General features: G+C 41.8%; 1 protein-coding gene across 2 annotated transcripts in view; it reads left to right on the forward strand.

Annotated features, from left to right (window-relative positions):
- Nucleotides 1–13,818, forward strand: part of ASXL2 (ASXL transcriptional regulator 2) — a 399,260-nt gene that overhangs the window by 301,585 nt on the left and 83,857 nt on the right. For both annotated transcript variants that reach the window (XM_029596278.1, XM_029596277.1), the window contains one exon: nucleotides 1,955–2,089. In XM_029596278.1, the coding sequence (XP_029452138.1) occupies nucleotides 1,955–2,089 (135 nt within the window). The remainder of the gene's footprint in view (nucleotides 1–1,954; nucleotides 2,090–13,818) is intronic.

Consider the following 13,818-nt stretch of genomic DNA (forward strand, 5'->3'; position numbering starts at 1 on the left):
TAAAGTCAAATAAAATCGTAAAATAAAAGGACAGTGTCAATCTTGTATAGTAGACATAGGGGGTCATTTTCCAAGGAGTTACCGCAGGTGATAATTCCGCAAATCGCGCTAACAGCCGTTAACACGATTTGCGAATGCAAATTTTTAATTTTGTATTCAGGGGGCAGAGCAAATGTAAAGTAGGGAGGATTTATCGTGTGCCGCGAAACAGCCGCAGTGTTAGCGTGGCTCCTAACGCGGCCAATAACTACACCTCTTTCATTTGTGTTACGTTGTGCGCTAGAGGCCGGTAAAGGTTTATCACGGTTCACGATGTTTCCGGACAGGCCTGTTTCAGTATGCTGCAGGCTGGGGGAGGGGGGGGAGAGAGAGAGAGCCTTGCTATAGTGCCTCCTCCCTAGGCAGGTATTTGTATCCGTATGGGAGGCCCACCTAGTAACTCGAGGTGAGGGTTAAGTATTAGTGTAGGGGGTTAGGGGCCACTTTGACATTTAACATGAGATGTACGAACAGAACAGTGGTCTCTTGTGAAGATTTGCTGGCCTTCGGAGAGAGGAAACTCACTCCAAGATGAGATTTGGGCAATGTTCTCTCCACCTAGCTTGTTGTTGCCCAGGTAGAGTGTCCATCAAGCTAGGTGGAGAGAACATTGCCCAAATCTCATCTTATCCTTCCTTTGATGACTCTCTGCTTTTGTACACACATCCAAAATACTACTAAAGTAGTATTACTTCCTCTATTTCAAGGGTAGGCAACCCCAGTCCTCGAATGCCACAACATGCTGGTTGGATTTTCAAAATATTCACATCAAATATTCATGAGATGCATTTGCATAACTGCCTCCATCACATGCAGATGCATCTCATGCATATTCAGTGTGGCTTTCCTGAAAACCTGACTGGTTTGTGGCTCTCAAGGACTGAGTTTCCTAACCCCTGCTCTATTACATTGCTAAAATCTATTCCTTTCTTTCTGATCATGCTACCAAAACACTCATCCACTCTCTTATCACCTCCTGCTTAGACTACTGCAATTTGCTCTTCACAGCATTTCCACTGAATCTTCTTTCTCTACTGCACTCTATTCAAAATTCAGTTACATGGCTTATCTTCCTTCAGTACTTCTATGACCATGCAACATCTCTTCTCATGTTACTACATTGGCTCCCCATCTGCTTTCATATATGGCTCAAGCTTCTTTTATTCACCTACAAATTATTCTGCAGCTCCTTATTTCCTATCTTCTCCTCTCTCTTCCTACACCCTTCCTTGTTAACTCTTTTCATCAGGCAGTTCACTTGCATCTGTTCCTTTCAACTGCTTGTCCACACTTTCTACCTTGCTACAATATATGCCTGGAATAAACTTACTAAGTCAGTGTGTCATGCTCTTTTCTCTGGCCATATTCAAATCCAGTCTGAAAACTCTCTTTTTGAGGCTGCTTTCAAATCCTAACTTTTCTACAATAAATACACTTTCCATAGACTCATTGGTTGTATGATTTGATTAGATTGTGCTCTATAAAGCAGGGACTATCTCATATGTCTAGTAGTGCTTTAGAAATGACAAATAGTAATAGGAGTAGTACAAAGCTGTTGCTGTTGGAGGCCGTTACTCAGGACCATACTGTAGTGACAGGAAACCTCACAGTCACAGTAGAGCATTATGCAAATTCAGAACCAACCATTTAGTGTTTATTGATTATTTCTCCAGGATCAGGAAGAAGGCAAACTAAAGGGAATCTCAGAATTTGGATAAATAGGCCATAAAATTGAAAGTGAAGGAAAATGTTTACTTCCTCTCTAGGAAATGTATCCCCAAAAGTGCAGTATCAGAAAAGAAGCAAAGCAGATATTACCAAGGAAGGCAGAATTGACATGCAAATTGAAGCCTTTGAATAAAAATAGGTTCTTTGATTCGTTATACAGATTGGTTCATTTTTCTGTTTTCCACAGCTTGGGAAGGAAAACAGCCAGATAGACAATCCAGCAGCCTGCAGAATTTTAGTCCCTCTCCCTCCATGAAAGCAGATAATGTCTTGTCTGGTTTAGGAAAGAAAGCATCCCAGCGATCTGATAGACTCCAAGCAAGTAAGTTTCACACAGACATTCTGTTACTCTCCACATTGGAGGAAATCAAAATGTAAAATCAAGTAAGCACAACCTTTTTGTGTGCAGTTCAGCCTTGTTTCCATGCTCAGAATGTTTCCTGCTGGCCTGATGTCTTTTCCTCTCACTACACAACATTGTATAAAACAAAGTAAAAGGGTCAAAATCATTTACCATTCTACAAAAACATTCCGAGGAGCAATCTAGCCATGTTAACATGGATTAATGCGCCCAGATTGTTCTCTCTGAAAGTTGCCCTCCTCAACCCTGCTCAACATATGCAGGGACTGCCACAGTACATGTATGTTTAGCCAGATTGCAAGGAAGTGGGGTTGGAAGGAAAATAGCACATGTACATAACGTTTTCAAAAGGAACTGCCCTCAAACTATCCAGCTAGTTTCTCTTCGAAAATTAGTATAAAGTTTATGCACTTAAAGTGTCCATATACTTTATAACAACACAAGATATTTGAAAATTGCTGTCTACACATCCAGGTTACTTAATTTCCACTGATTCTGTGGGATTACTTTGCAGACCGTGGATACGTGTTTATGGACAGAAAATCAGAAATCATTGGATTGATTTTCACTGCATTTAAGAGGGTAATCAAACAGCCTACTTAGGCTAAAGTCTGTGGGTATTGTTTACTCACAGATTTTGGCCAAAATTTTCAAAGCGGATTTATATGCATAAATCCGCTTTGAAAATTTGCAGATATGTGCAGAACCCCACATGGCATATACACATGAATTAAACTGTGTGTGGATTTGCACGCATACTTTTGAAAATCGAAAGTATGTGCATAAATCCTTATCCATGCCCAATGCTTATTTAGTATGTATGTGAAAGTATGTGGGAAATTGTGTTACATTTGTACTTTTACACACATGCCAACCACGGCTGTTTTCCAAGAGTCACTACGCATAAAACCAGGGTTTATGCATTCAAGTGCATTTAAAATTACCCCTAAAAGTCTTGCTTTGAACAATTTGATGCCCAATAGTTTTGTAATTTGAACTTTTATTATATATTAATTGATTTTTGTTATCTTATGTAATATGTTTATAATATATATATATATTTTTTTTTGTATTATATATGTTTATTGGAATTTTTGAACATCCAAACAATGATGATCCATAAACCACAAAGTAAAGATAATACACCAGACACTAGGCATGTCAATAAGAGTCATAACATTGCGTTACATAAACTTTTGTTAAAACTTCTCCCACAGGTAATATCAACTGGAGTATCATATAAAACCATGGGTTCGGATGAACTTATTATCCCCCTTCTAATCTGTGGAAACCTTACCCCTCCCTCCCTTATAATATATTTTTAAGCATTCTGTGTTTATATTGTAATTATGCATACATTTGTGACTTTTTTAACTTGTAAGCTGGCATTGATTTGTGAATTGTATTTTTGACTTGTAAGCCAATTTGGTCAGTCCTTTTGGACTGGAAAGGATGGGTATTATTCTAAAGAGAGTCAGAAAAGTAGGTTTCTAGTCCCAGCTTCTACAATTCAAGCAAGTTAAGGATGACACTGTCATTTGAAGCAACCTTTCAAAATAAATGTAAAATTTTAAGAGCCTGAAGTACAAACCTTCAGAATTTCCTGCAGGTTACCAGCCTGTTTGTTAGAGATCCAAATGAGCTCAATAGCAAGCTTTCATGTGAAATATTTCAACAGGGAAGCTGCTTAAAAAGATATCCTCACCTTATTAATTGCACCTGTTTTCTAAAAATTCATAATTAATGAGCTATTTTATATGATCTTGCATCACAGCAACTCATTAATTTTGTATTGAAATACAATTTCACAAAATTTTACTATTTGTAAAGTAGCTTTCATGTAACATTTTCCACAAAAAGATCTTTGCACAAAAAAACACACAAGTTTGTGTGTTATTTTGTGTGAAGCTCTGTTTGCAAAAAAAAATAAAAATGCATATTAGTATTTATTTTATCTATTTAGGCATTTTATATCGTCCTTCCAGAATAAGATCACAATGGTATACAAAATCAGCGTTCATATTCTTAGTCAACAATTACATTCTGTACTAACATTCATAATATAGATCAACATCACAGCAGATATATGTTTTAAACAGCCTGCATAGGTTTTTATGAAAAAAACAACTTTTTTCACAAAACTAAGAGGAACCAGAAACATAACCAAAAGATGAAGGGAGAGAGCAAATAAATAATCAAGGTGCTGTTTTAAAGAAATTAGATAAATGTGCTACTTTCAATTGTCCCCCATGTGAAAATCCTTGATGGCTGAGTGGTCTAAGGTGCCTAACTTAATTGTTAAGAGCGCTTGATGTCATCTACTTGGATTTCAGCAAAGCTTTTGATACGGTACAGCACAGGAGGCTTGTGAATAAAATGAGAAGCTTAGGCGTGAGTGTCGAGGTGGTGGCCTGGATTGCAAACTGGTTGACGGACAGAAGACAATGTGTGATGGTAAATGGAACTTAACTCTGAAGAGAGAGCTGTGTTAAGCGGAGTGCCGCAAGGATCGGTGTTGGGACCGGTCCTGTTCAATATCTTTGTGAGCGACATTGTGGATGGGATAGAAGGTAAGGTTTGTCTTTTTGCAGATGACACATCTGCAACAGAGTGGACACGCTGGAAGGAGTGGAGAGAATGAGATGGGATTTAAGGAAGCTGGAATAGTGGTTGAAGATATGGCAGCTGAGATTCAATGCCAAGAAGTGCAGAGTCATGCATATGGGGTGTGGAAATCCAAAAGAACTGTTAGAATGTACTATAGTACACTTTCACCTACATGAAATATGTGCCTACATGTAAACCGTTACGATAGTATTTTACTTAGCAACGGTATAGAAATGTTTTTAAATAAAAATAAAAAATAAAAAATTCGATGGGGGGTGAAGGGCTGATGTGCACAGAGCAGGGTGTCAAACAATCTGAAGTCGGGGAAACAATGTGACAAGGCGATAACTAAAGCCAGAAGAATGCTGGGCTGCATAGAGAGAGGAATATCGAGTAAGAAAAGGGACGTGATTATTCCCTTGTACAGGTCCTTGGTGAGGCCTCACCTGGAGTACTGTACTCAGTTCTGGAGACCGTATCTCCGAAGGGACAGAGACAGGATGGAGGCAGTCTAGAGAAGGGTGACCAAAAAGGTGGATGGTCTTCATGGAATGACTTATGAGGAAAAATTGAAGAATCTAAATATGTACACCCTGGAGGAAAGGAGGAGCAGGCGTGATATGATACAGACTTTCAGATACTTGAAAGGTTTTAATGATCCAAAGTCAACGACAAACCTTTTCCATTGAAAAAAAATCAGCAGAACCAGGGGTCATGATTTAAAACTCCAGGGAGGAAGACTCGGAACCTATGTCAGGAAGTATTTCTTCACAGAGAAGGTGGTGGATGCCTGGAACGCCATTCCGGAGGAAGTGGTGAAAATCAAAACTGTGAAGGATTTCAAAGGGGCGTGGGATAAACACTGTGGATCCATAAAGTCTAGAGGATGTGAATGAAGAGAAGAGGCATAGGGTGGCTTGCGAGAACGACAGCTACTACTTGGTGATTAATACCCTTATTCAATAAACATACACTTGGTTAATGCGACTCCAACATTGCTATATGCTTCAACGGCAAGAGCATTGCTATATGCATTGCTATATGCATTGCTATATGCATTGCTATATGCATTGCTATATGCTTCAACGGCAAGAGAAAAAAGGATTTGCATTCACAAAAAAGAGGGGGAGTAGCTTGCTTGTTGCGGTGGTTACTGCCCCAAACCAAATAAGCCTGATACTTCACTTTCAATGCATATCCAGCGTAGCTCTCTGCTTCAATGGCAGGGGGGAATGAAGATAGAGGATTTACATTCAGACAACAACCAACAAGGACTGACTTGCATAGTCTGGGTAAACAAATACTCATGGGTGTAGCTTGCTTGTTATGGCGGTTACTACCCCGAATCAATTAAGCCTGATACTTCACTTTCAATGCATATCCAGCATAGCTCGCTGCTTCAACGGCAGGGGGAAATGAAGAAAAGAAGATTTATATTCAGACAACAATCAACAAGGACTGAATTGCATAGGCTGGGTAAACAAATAAGCATGGGAGTAGCTTGCTTATTGCGGCGGTTACTACCCCTAACCAATTAAGCTTGATACTTCACTTAGATGCAGCTCCAGCACTGCTCTCTACATCAGTGGTTGGGGTGGAAGGTAACTAGAACCAAAAAGTTACTAATAAGAGCCAAGAGTAACAGATAAGTATGAGAAAAAAATAAGTGTGGAAGCTTGCTGGGCAGACTGGATTGGCCGTTTGGTCTTCTGCCGACATTTCTATGTTATGAATGATTCATTCAGGAAATGATATAATCAGATATGAAGCATGGACATTGTCCAATGATGTGATCTCTTCAAAGTGCCATCTTGAACTTCTTAATATATTTTTACTATAGAATTAGTATTTTAAAAATTATTACTAACTTGTGGATTGAATAGATACAACCTGCAAGTTTTAGAAAAGCCATCCAGGAGATCACACGGTGCAGTGAGAGAGGTGGGATGTAGTATTCCTGTCTTGGGCCTTCTCATTCCTCATCCACCCCTACCTATAAGAATTTTTCACTAAATTTTCACCTAACTGCAAGAAGAAGTGATATCAACCACTCCCAGCATTTCTAGTCTGGGCATGTCAGCTCGGCTAGCAAAAAAACGAGAAGGAAAAGGAGAAGAGCAAGCTGCCAGTGCCCAAGATGACGGATGAGTGCTCTGGTTCAGAGTTGGAGTCCCATAAAGGGTTTGTGATGACTGACCTTAAATTGATAGTTGTAGAAGCTCTGGAGCAGGAATTTAAAAAGATCTCTGACAAGTTAGATGATGTCTCGGCAGCTCTGGCAGGATTTGAGAAGCGAGTGGCAGAGGCTGAGCAACAGATCTCAGACAAAAAGGATGGCCTATACGATACCAAGCTGGAAGAAACTGCACTGAAAGCAACCTTGAAAAAACAGGAGGAGCGGCTGGAGGATCTAGAAAATAGATTTTGCTGCAACAGCTTACAATTTATTGGGCTACCGGAGTCATTAGAAGATCGTGAGTTGTCAGGATTCCTGGAAACATGGATATCCCGAGAATTAAATCTTTCTATTACACATGAAGAGCTGCAAATCGAAAGAGCACATCGTATAGGCCTCCGGAAGGAAAACATAGACCATCCACGTGCTGTGATTGCTCGAGTGTTTAATTTTGCCCGTAAGGTCAAAATTCTGCAGGTGATGAGAGTGGGGAAGCAGCTAAACTTCAATGGCAGGAAGATTTTGGCTTTCCAGGGCTACTCATAAAAACTTTAAGCATATAGAAGGGAGTTTGTGCCTCTCTGTTCAAAGCTCTACTCCCTGGGAATCCATTCCGCACTGCTTTACCCAGCTGAACTGACAGTAACCTATAAAGAGGGAGTAAAGTGGTTTACTGTGGTCACCAAGGCAAAAAGGTTTGTTGATGAGATTGAGATTGAGGAGAAAAGTCACCAGACAAGACATACAGAGTCAGCTGGATCATGAAGGGTGTAAGTGCGGGGTAACATCTTACCAAAGCGCCAAGGCATACAGGGAGGCTGTGCAGTAACAGTTTTTTCTTTTTTGTTTGTTTGGACTCTAACCTTGCATTTCATTGCAGCATTGTCTTTTTCTGCTGAACATTGGTCTTTATTCTGAGCTTTTGGACATGTCAACAACTTATTAATACTTTTGACATGTTTTCAGATGCCGGATTTGTTGTTTTTTTCCCTGTCTCATTGGCAGAATTCAGCTCTGCTTGAATTGTTTTGTTGCACTTTTTGTACTACAACTTGTTGTAGGTGTATATTTTACTGTTAAGGAGAGGGATTTTGCTAGGATTCTATGTAACTGGGAATCAGGGGGGCTAGGGAGTAGATTGTATGTGGATAGTGGGAAAATGGATTGGGTTAGGGAGAAGGAGGGTGGGGAAGGATAAGGATTTTTGTTTAATAATGCAGATGACACATAGAGGTTTTGAGGGTATACAATTGTTAAGGGATGCCAAAATTGGGAACTTTAGTGGGGCCCTCTGCTAGGGGGACAAGATAAAATTGGATGAAGGTATCTGTTTTTTGGAGGCGGACTGCAGATGATAGACACCTAGAGAATTCTCCACCCTTCAGAGAAGGATTTCACCCACCTGTCCAGGGTGCATTCTTAACATAGAAACATAGAAATGACGGCAGAAGAAGACCAAATGGCCCATCCAGTCTGCCCAGCAAGCTTTCACACTTTTTTTTTTCTCACTCTCTCATACTTATCTGTTACTCTTGGCCTTTAGTACCCTTTTGGTTCTATTTCCCTTCCATCCCTGCCATTAATGTAGAGAGCAGTGCTGGAACTGCTTCTAAGTGAAGTATTTAGCTTAATTGGTTAGGGGTAGTAACCGCCGCAATAAGCAAGCTACTCCCACGCTTATTTGTTTACCCAGCCTGTGCCATTCAGTCCTTGTTGGTTGTTATCTGTTACTCTTGGCCTTTAGTACCCTTTTGGTTCTATTTCCCTTCCACCCCCGCTGTTAATTTTATTTATTTAACGCTTTTTTATACCGACCTTCATAGTAATAACCATATCGGATTGGTTTACATAGAACAAGGGTATAACTGAAGCAATAACTAAAGTAATTAACAATAGAGGTGAATAAGGCAAAGTTACATTTAACAAGGAGTAAAAAACTTGGAAGCTTAAATAGCTGGAAAGAATGTAACCTTTTGGTTCTATTTCCCTTCCACCCCCGCCATTAATGTAACCTTTTGGTTCTATTTCCCTTCCACTCCCACCATTAATGTAGAGAGCAGTGCTGGAACTGCTTCCAAATGAAGTATCTAGCTTAATTGGTTAGGGGTAGTAACCGCTGCAATAAGCAAGCTATTCCAACACTTATTTGTTTACCGGCCTGTGCCATTCAGTCCTTGTTGGTTGTTATTTGAATATAAATCCACTTTTCTTCATTTCCCCCTGCCATTGAAGCAGGGAGCTTCTCTGGATATGTATTGAAAGTGAAGTATCAGGCTTAATTGATTCGGGGTAGTAACCGCCGTAGCGAGCAAGTTACACCCATGCTTATTTGTTTACCCAGACTGTGGAATTCAGTCTTGTTGTTTGTTGTCAGAATATAAAATCATCTTTTCTTCATTCCCCCTGCCGTTGAAGCAGAGAGCAACACTGGATATGCATTGAAAGTGAAGCATCAGGCTTGTTTGGACTGGGGTAGTAACCGCCGTAACAAGTAAGCTACTCCCCGCTTTTTTGTGAATGGAAATCCTTTTTTCACATTTCCTCTTGCCCTTGAAGCATAGAGCACTGTCGGAGTCGCATATACTGTGTGTATGTCTATTGAATAAGGGTTTTATCTCCAGGTAGTAGCAGTCTTCCCTGCAAACCTTCCTCTCTTCCTTCACATCCTCTAGACTTTATGGATCCACAGTGTTTATCCCATGCTCCTTTGAAGTCCTTCACAGTTTTGCTCTTCACCACTTCCTCCGGAAGGGTGTTCCAGGCATCCACCACCCTCTCTGTGAAGAAATACTTCCTGACATTGGTTCTGAGTCTTCCTCCTTGGAGCTTCAAATCGTGACCCCTGGTTCTGCTGATTTTTTTCCGACGGAAAAGGTTTGTCGTTGTCTTTGGATCATTACAACCTTTCAAGTATCTGAAAGTCCGTATCATATCAGAAAAGCATTTTATAATGAGAACGGAGAATAAGAAACACAGAACAAGGTTACCGAGATGCGTGGTCTCACATTCTTTTATTTTTTTTATATACTCAAATGATAATGTTAGAGATCTTCAGTTTATTCTATTAATCATATAAATGGACTAGATCCATGTCACCTATCTTATAACTTATATAAGCATGTACCGACACTGTAATGGCACTTTCATAGATACATTTTTTAACCAAACAAAATATACGTGCCTCTATGTAAACTGTTGTGATGGTACATTACTAAACGACAGTATAGAAAAGATTTAAATAAATAAATAAATGTCACCTCTGTTCCTCCTTTCCTCCAGGGTGTTCATATTTAGATTCTTCAATCTCTCCTCATAAGTCGTTCGATGAAGACCATCCACCTTTTGGTCACCCTTCTCTGGACCGCCTCCATCCTGTCTCTGTCCCTTCGATGATACGGTCTCCAGAACTGAGCACAGTACTCCAGGTGAGGCCTCACCAAGGCCCTGTACAAGGGGATAATCCCTTTCTTTACTCGATATTCCTCTCTCTATGCAGCCCAGCATTCTTCTGGCTTTAGCTATCGCCTTGTCACATTGTTTCCCCGACTTCAGATCATTGAACACTATTACCCCAAGGTCTATCTTTTGCTCCATGCACATCAGCCCTTCACACCCCCCCCCCCCCCCCCCCCCCATCGAATACAGTTCTTTCGGATTTCTGCACCCCATATGCATGACTTTGCACTTCTTGGCATTGAATCTCAGCTGCCATATCTTCGACCAGTCTTCCAGCTTCCTCAAATCCCATCTCATTCTCTCCACTCCTTCCGGCGTGTCCACTCTGTTGCAGATCTTAGTGTCATCCGCAAAAAGACAAACCTTACCTTCTATCCATCCGCTATGTCGCTCACAAAGATATTGAACAGGACCGGTCCCAACACCGATCCTTGTGGCACTCCGCTCAACACCGCTCTCTCTTCAGAGTAAGTTCCATTTACCATCACACATTGTCTTCTGTCTGTCATCCAGTTTGCAATCCAGGCCACCACCTCGGCACTCACTCCTGTTTCTCATTTTACTCATCAGCCTCCTGTGCGGGATCGTATCAAAAGCTTTGCTGAAATCCAAGTAGATGACATCGAGCGCTCTTCCTCTATCCAGTTCCCTAGTTACCCAGTCAAAAAAGTCAATCAGATTTGTCTAACAGGATCTTCCCCTGGTGAATCCATGCTGCCTCTGGTCCAGCAATTCTCCTGACTGTAGATAGTTCTCTATTCTTTCTTTCAGCAGCAACTCCATTATTTTTCCCACCACTGAAGTGAGGCTAACCGGTCTGTAGTTACTAGCCTCCTCTCTGCTCCCATTCTTGTGAAGCGGGACCACCACCGCTCTTCTCCAATCACTCGGCACCACTCCCGTTTCCAGGGATCTATTAAACAGGTCACTTAGCGGAGCCGCCAGTACATCTCTGAGCTGTTTCAGTATCCTGGGATGAACTTTATCCGGCCCCATGACTTTTTCCACTTTCAGTTTCTTCTTTTTCTAGAATTGATTACATCTTAATTTCTAAAAATATTTTTTCTAGAGTCACTGATTCTGCTCTAGGTGATATTACTATATCAGACCATGCCACAGTCTGGATTCAATGGAGGTTCCCATACTTTTTAGCAGAAGACATACATTTTCAGGAATTTCTGAAAAAAGATGTTTGGATTATATCACTTAATACTAGTATATATATAGATAATCCTATCCTGTTTTGGTAAGCCGCTAAGGCAATTTTAAGGGGGGACATGATCTCATATGTAATTTATTTATTTATTAATTAAATTTTTTTTTTAATTTATTAATTAAAAGGAAAAGAGATATTGATAAATAAATGCTGGCTTTAGAACAACAATTAAACAGAGCCAAAAAACATTTGGTGGCTTCCAATACCAAAGAAAATAGGGAATTGTATCTGGAAATTCAATTAACGCTAAATTCATTGGTCCATCAGAGGGCTTAGAAAAGTGTCACTTACTATAAATTTAAACTTTTTCAGCATAGTAATTAAACTGGAATGCTCTTGGCCAATTTGATCAGAACGAGCACCAGATCCAGGTTGGCAAATTAGTTAATTCTAGTAGAGATATAGCCAATTCCCTACTGGTTTTTTACAAGGATGTGTACTTCAGGGGGTAGTGATAAAGTTAAATGTGTAGAATTTTTAAATAAGATACCTCTTCCCAAGTTTACAGAGGCCCAACTGCATTAGCTAAACCGGCCTAATAGTGATGAAGTGATTAAGTAGGTATCAGGAATGCCAAACTGTTAAAGGCTCCAGTCCAGATGGTTTTAGTGGCAAATTTTATAAAATCTTGTTGGAGCATTTAATGACACCACTTAGCTTTACATATCAAGCTTTGTTGGATGAGAGTACATATCCAACTGGGGTTAATGTAGCGCAGACTACAGTTATATATAAGTAAGTGAAAGATGCATTGATAGCAGGATCCTATCGCCCTATCTCCCTGTTAAATTTTGAGCAGATATATTGGCCCGTTTCCAGTCACTCAACGCATCGGCCCAATGACTTACCAGTTCCGTCTTCCACCCACGCTGGGAGTGCGTAACTCTTTCCATGTGTCCACTCTCAAACCCTTGGTGCTTTCATGGCCTTCTCGCAGACCTCCTGAGCCCTCACACCTTGTTTCTGAAACTGACACCCTTTATCGGGTGCAAAAGTCTTAGACGTTCGGAAGAGAGGCCGCCATTGGGAGTATCTCCTCTCTTGGTAGGGGTACGGCCCCAAAAAGAACTCCTGAGAACCTGCTGCTAACATCCTTGATAAAGATCTTCTCCAGCAATTACATTCGACCCATCTCGGTAAGCCCAGACCTCCAGGAGGGGGCATAAGGGGGGTACTGTTGCGCTTCCTGGCCATGGCAGGCCTGCGGCCAAGCTCACTCATCCCCAATGCCTTGGCGGCGGTGGGCAATCACCTCCGTGCCTATGCTCCGTCCGTGTTCCCGGGACCCTCCTGTGCTGCCGCAAGCTCCTCTGGGGCCTCCCCATGTGCAACGTGGGGAGATGCCGCCACTTCCGTCTCTCTGGTCTGTTGGCCTTAGCACACGCCTCTCTGGGTTTTAAAGGGGCCACAGCAGGAAAGCCTCCCACGGCCCCAGGTGATGACATCAACCAGCTCCACTATTTAAGGCAGGCTCAGACGTTCAGAGCCTGCCTTGGCAACAGATCTCGACACTTCTCTGTCGTGTGCTTTGTTACTATTCCTATTCCAGTTCCTGCTCCAGTACTTGTTCCAGTTCCTGCTCCAGTTCCTGTTTCTGCTTACCTTCTGACGGACCTCCTTGGCTTTGACCCTTTGCTCGGACTTGACCTCGCCTTCACCCGCCTGCCGTCAACCCTTTTGCTTGGACCTGACCTCACCTTTAGCCGCCAGCCTCGACCTGTTATTATTTGTGATAATTGTGGGTGGATCCTTGGGCTGGTGGCAGATGACCACGCCCATGGGGGAAGATCCCGAGAGGGGCCACCGGTCAGGCTCAGAGTTGGGAGACAGACACACACTAGATCTTTTATTAAACTGTATAGTGAACCACCAGAGGTGGCAGTAGTGAGCTGGAAGAGCCCGGCTGGGCTGTAGTCCCTCAGGCACTGGAACAGCAATCCCAGGATGGCTGAGCTGTAGAGAAACTGAATATAGTGAGTAGGCAGAGTATGCAGAGTTCAGGAACAGAACCTTGATGGTAACACTCACACAATAGTCTCTTGAAGCAGCCCAGGGGTTGGAATGAAGTAGGCCCTCGAGGAGCGAGTACCTGCTTCCAGGGAAAGCTCTGCGAGAGAGATGGTAACTCACTGGTGTTGTAGGCAGCGGAGACTTCCTGGCAGAAGTAGTATTTGGTAGCAGGTCTGGGAACGTGGGCCCCCGAGGAGTGAGTACCCCTGGTAAAGTCCGAGGAGG

The sequence above is a fragment of the Rhinatrema bivittatum genome, chromosome 3 (assembly GCF_901001135.1).
Source record: "Rhinatrema bivittatum chromosome 3, aRhiBiv1.1, whole genome shotgun sequence".
Taxonomy (NCBI): Eukaryota; Metazoa; Chordata; class Amphibia; order Gymnophiona; family Rhinatrematidae; genus Rhinatrema; species Rhinatrema bivittatum.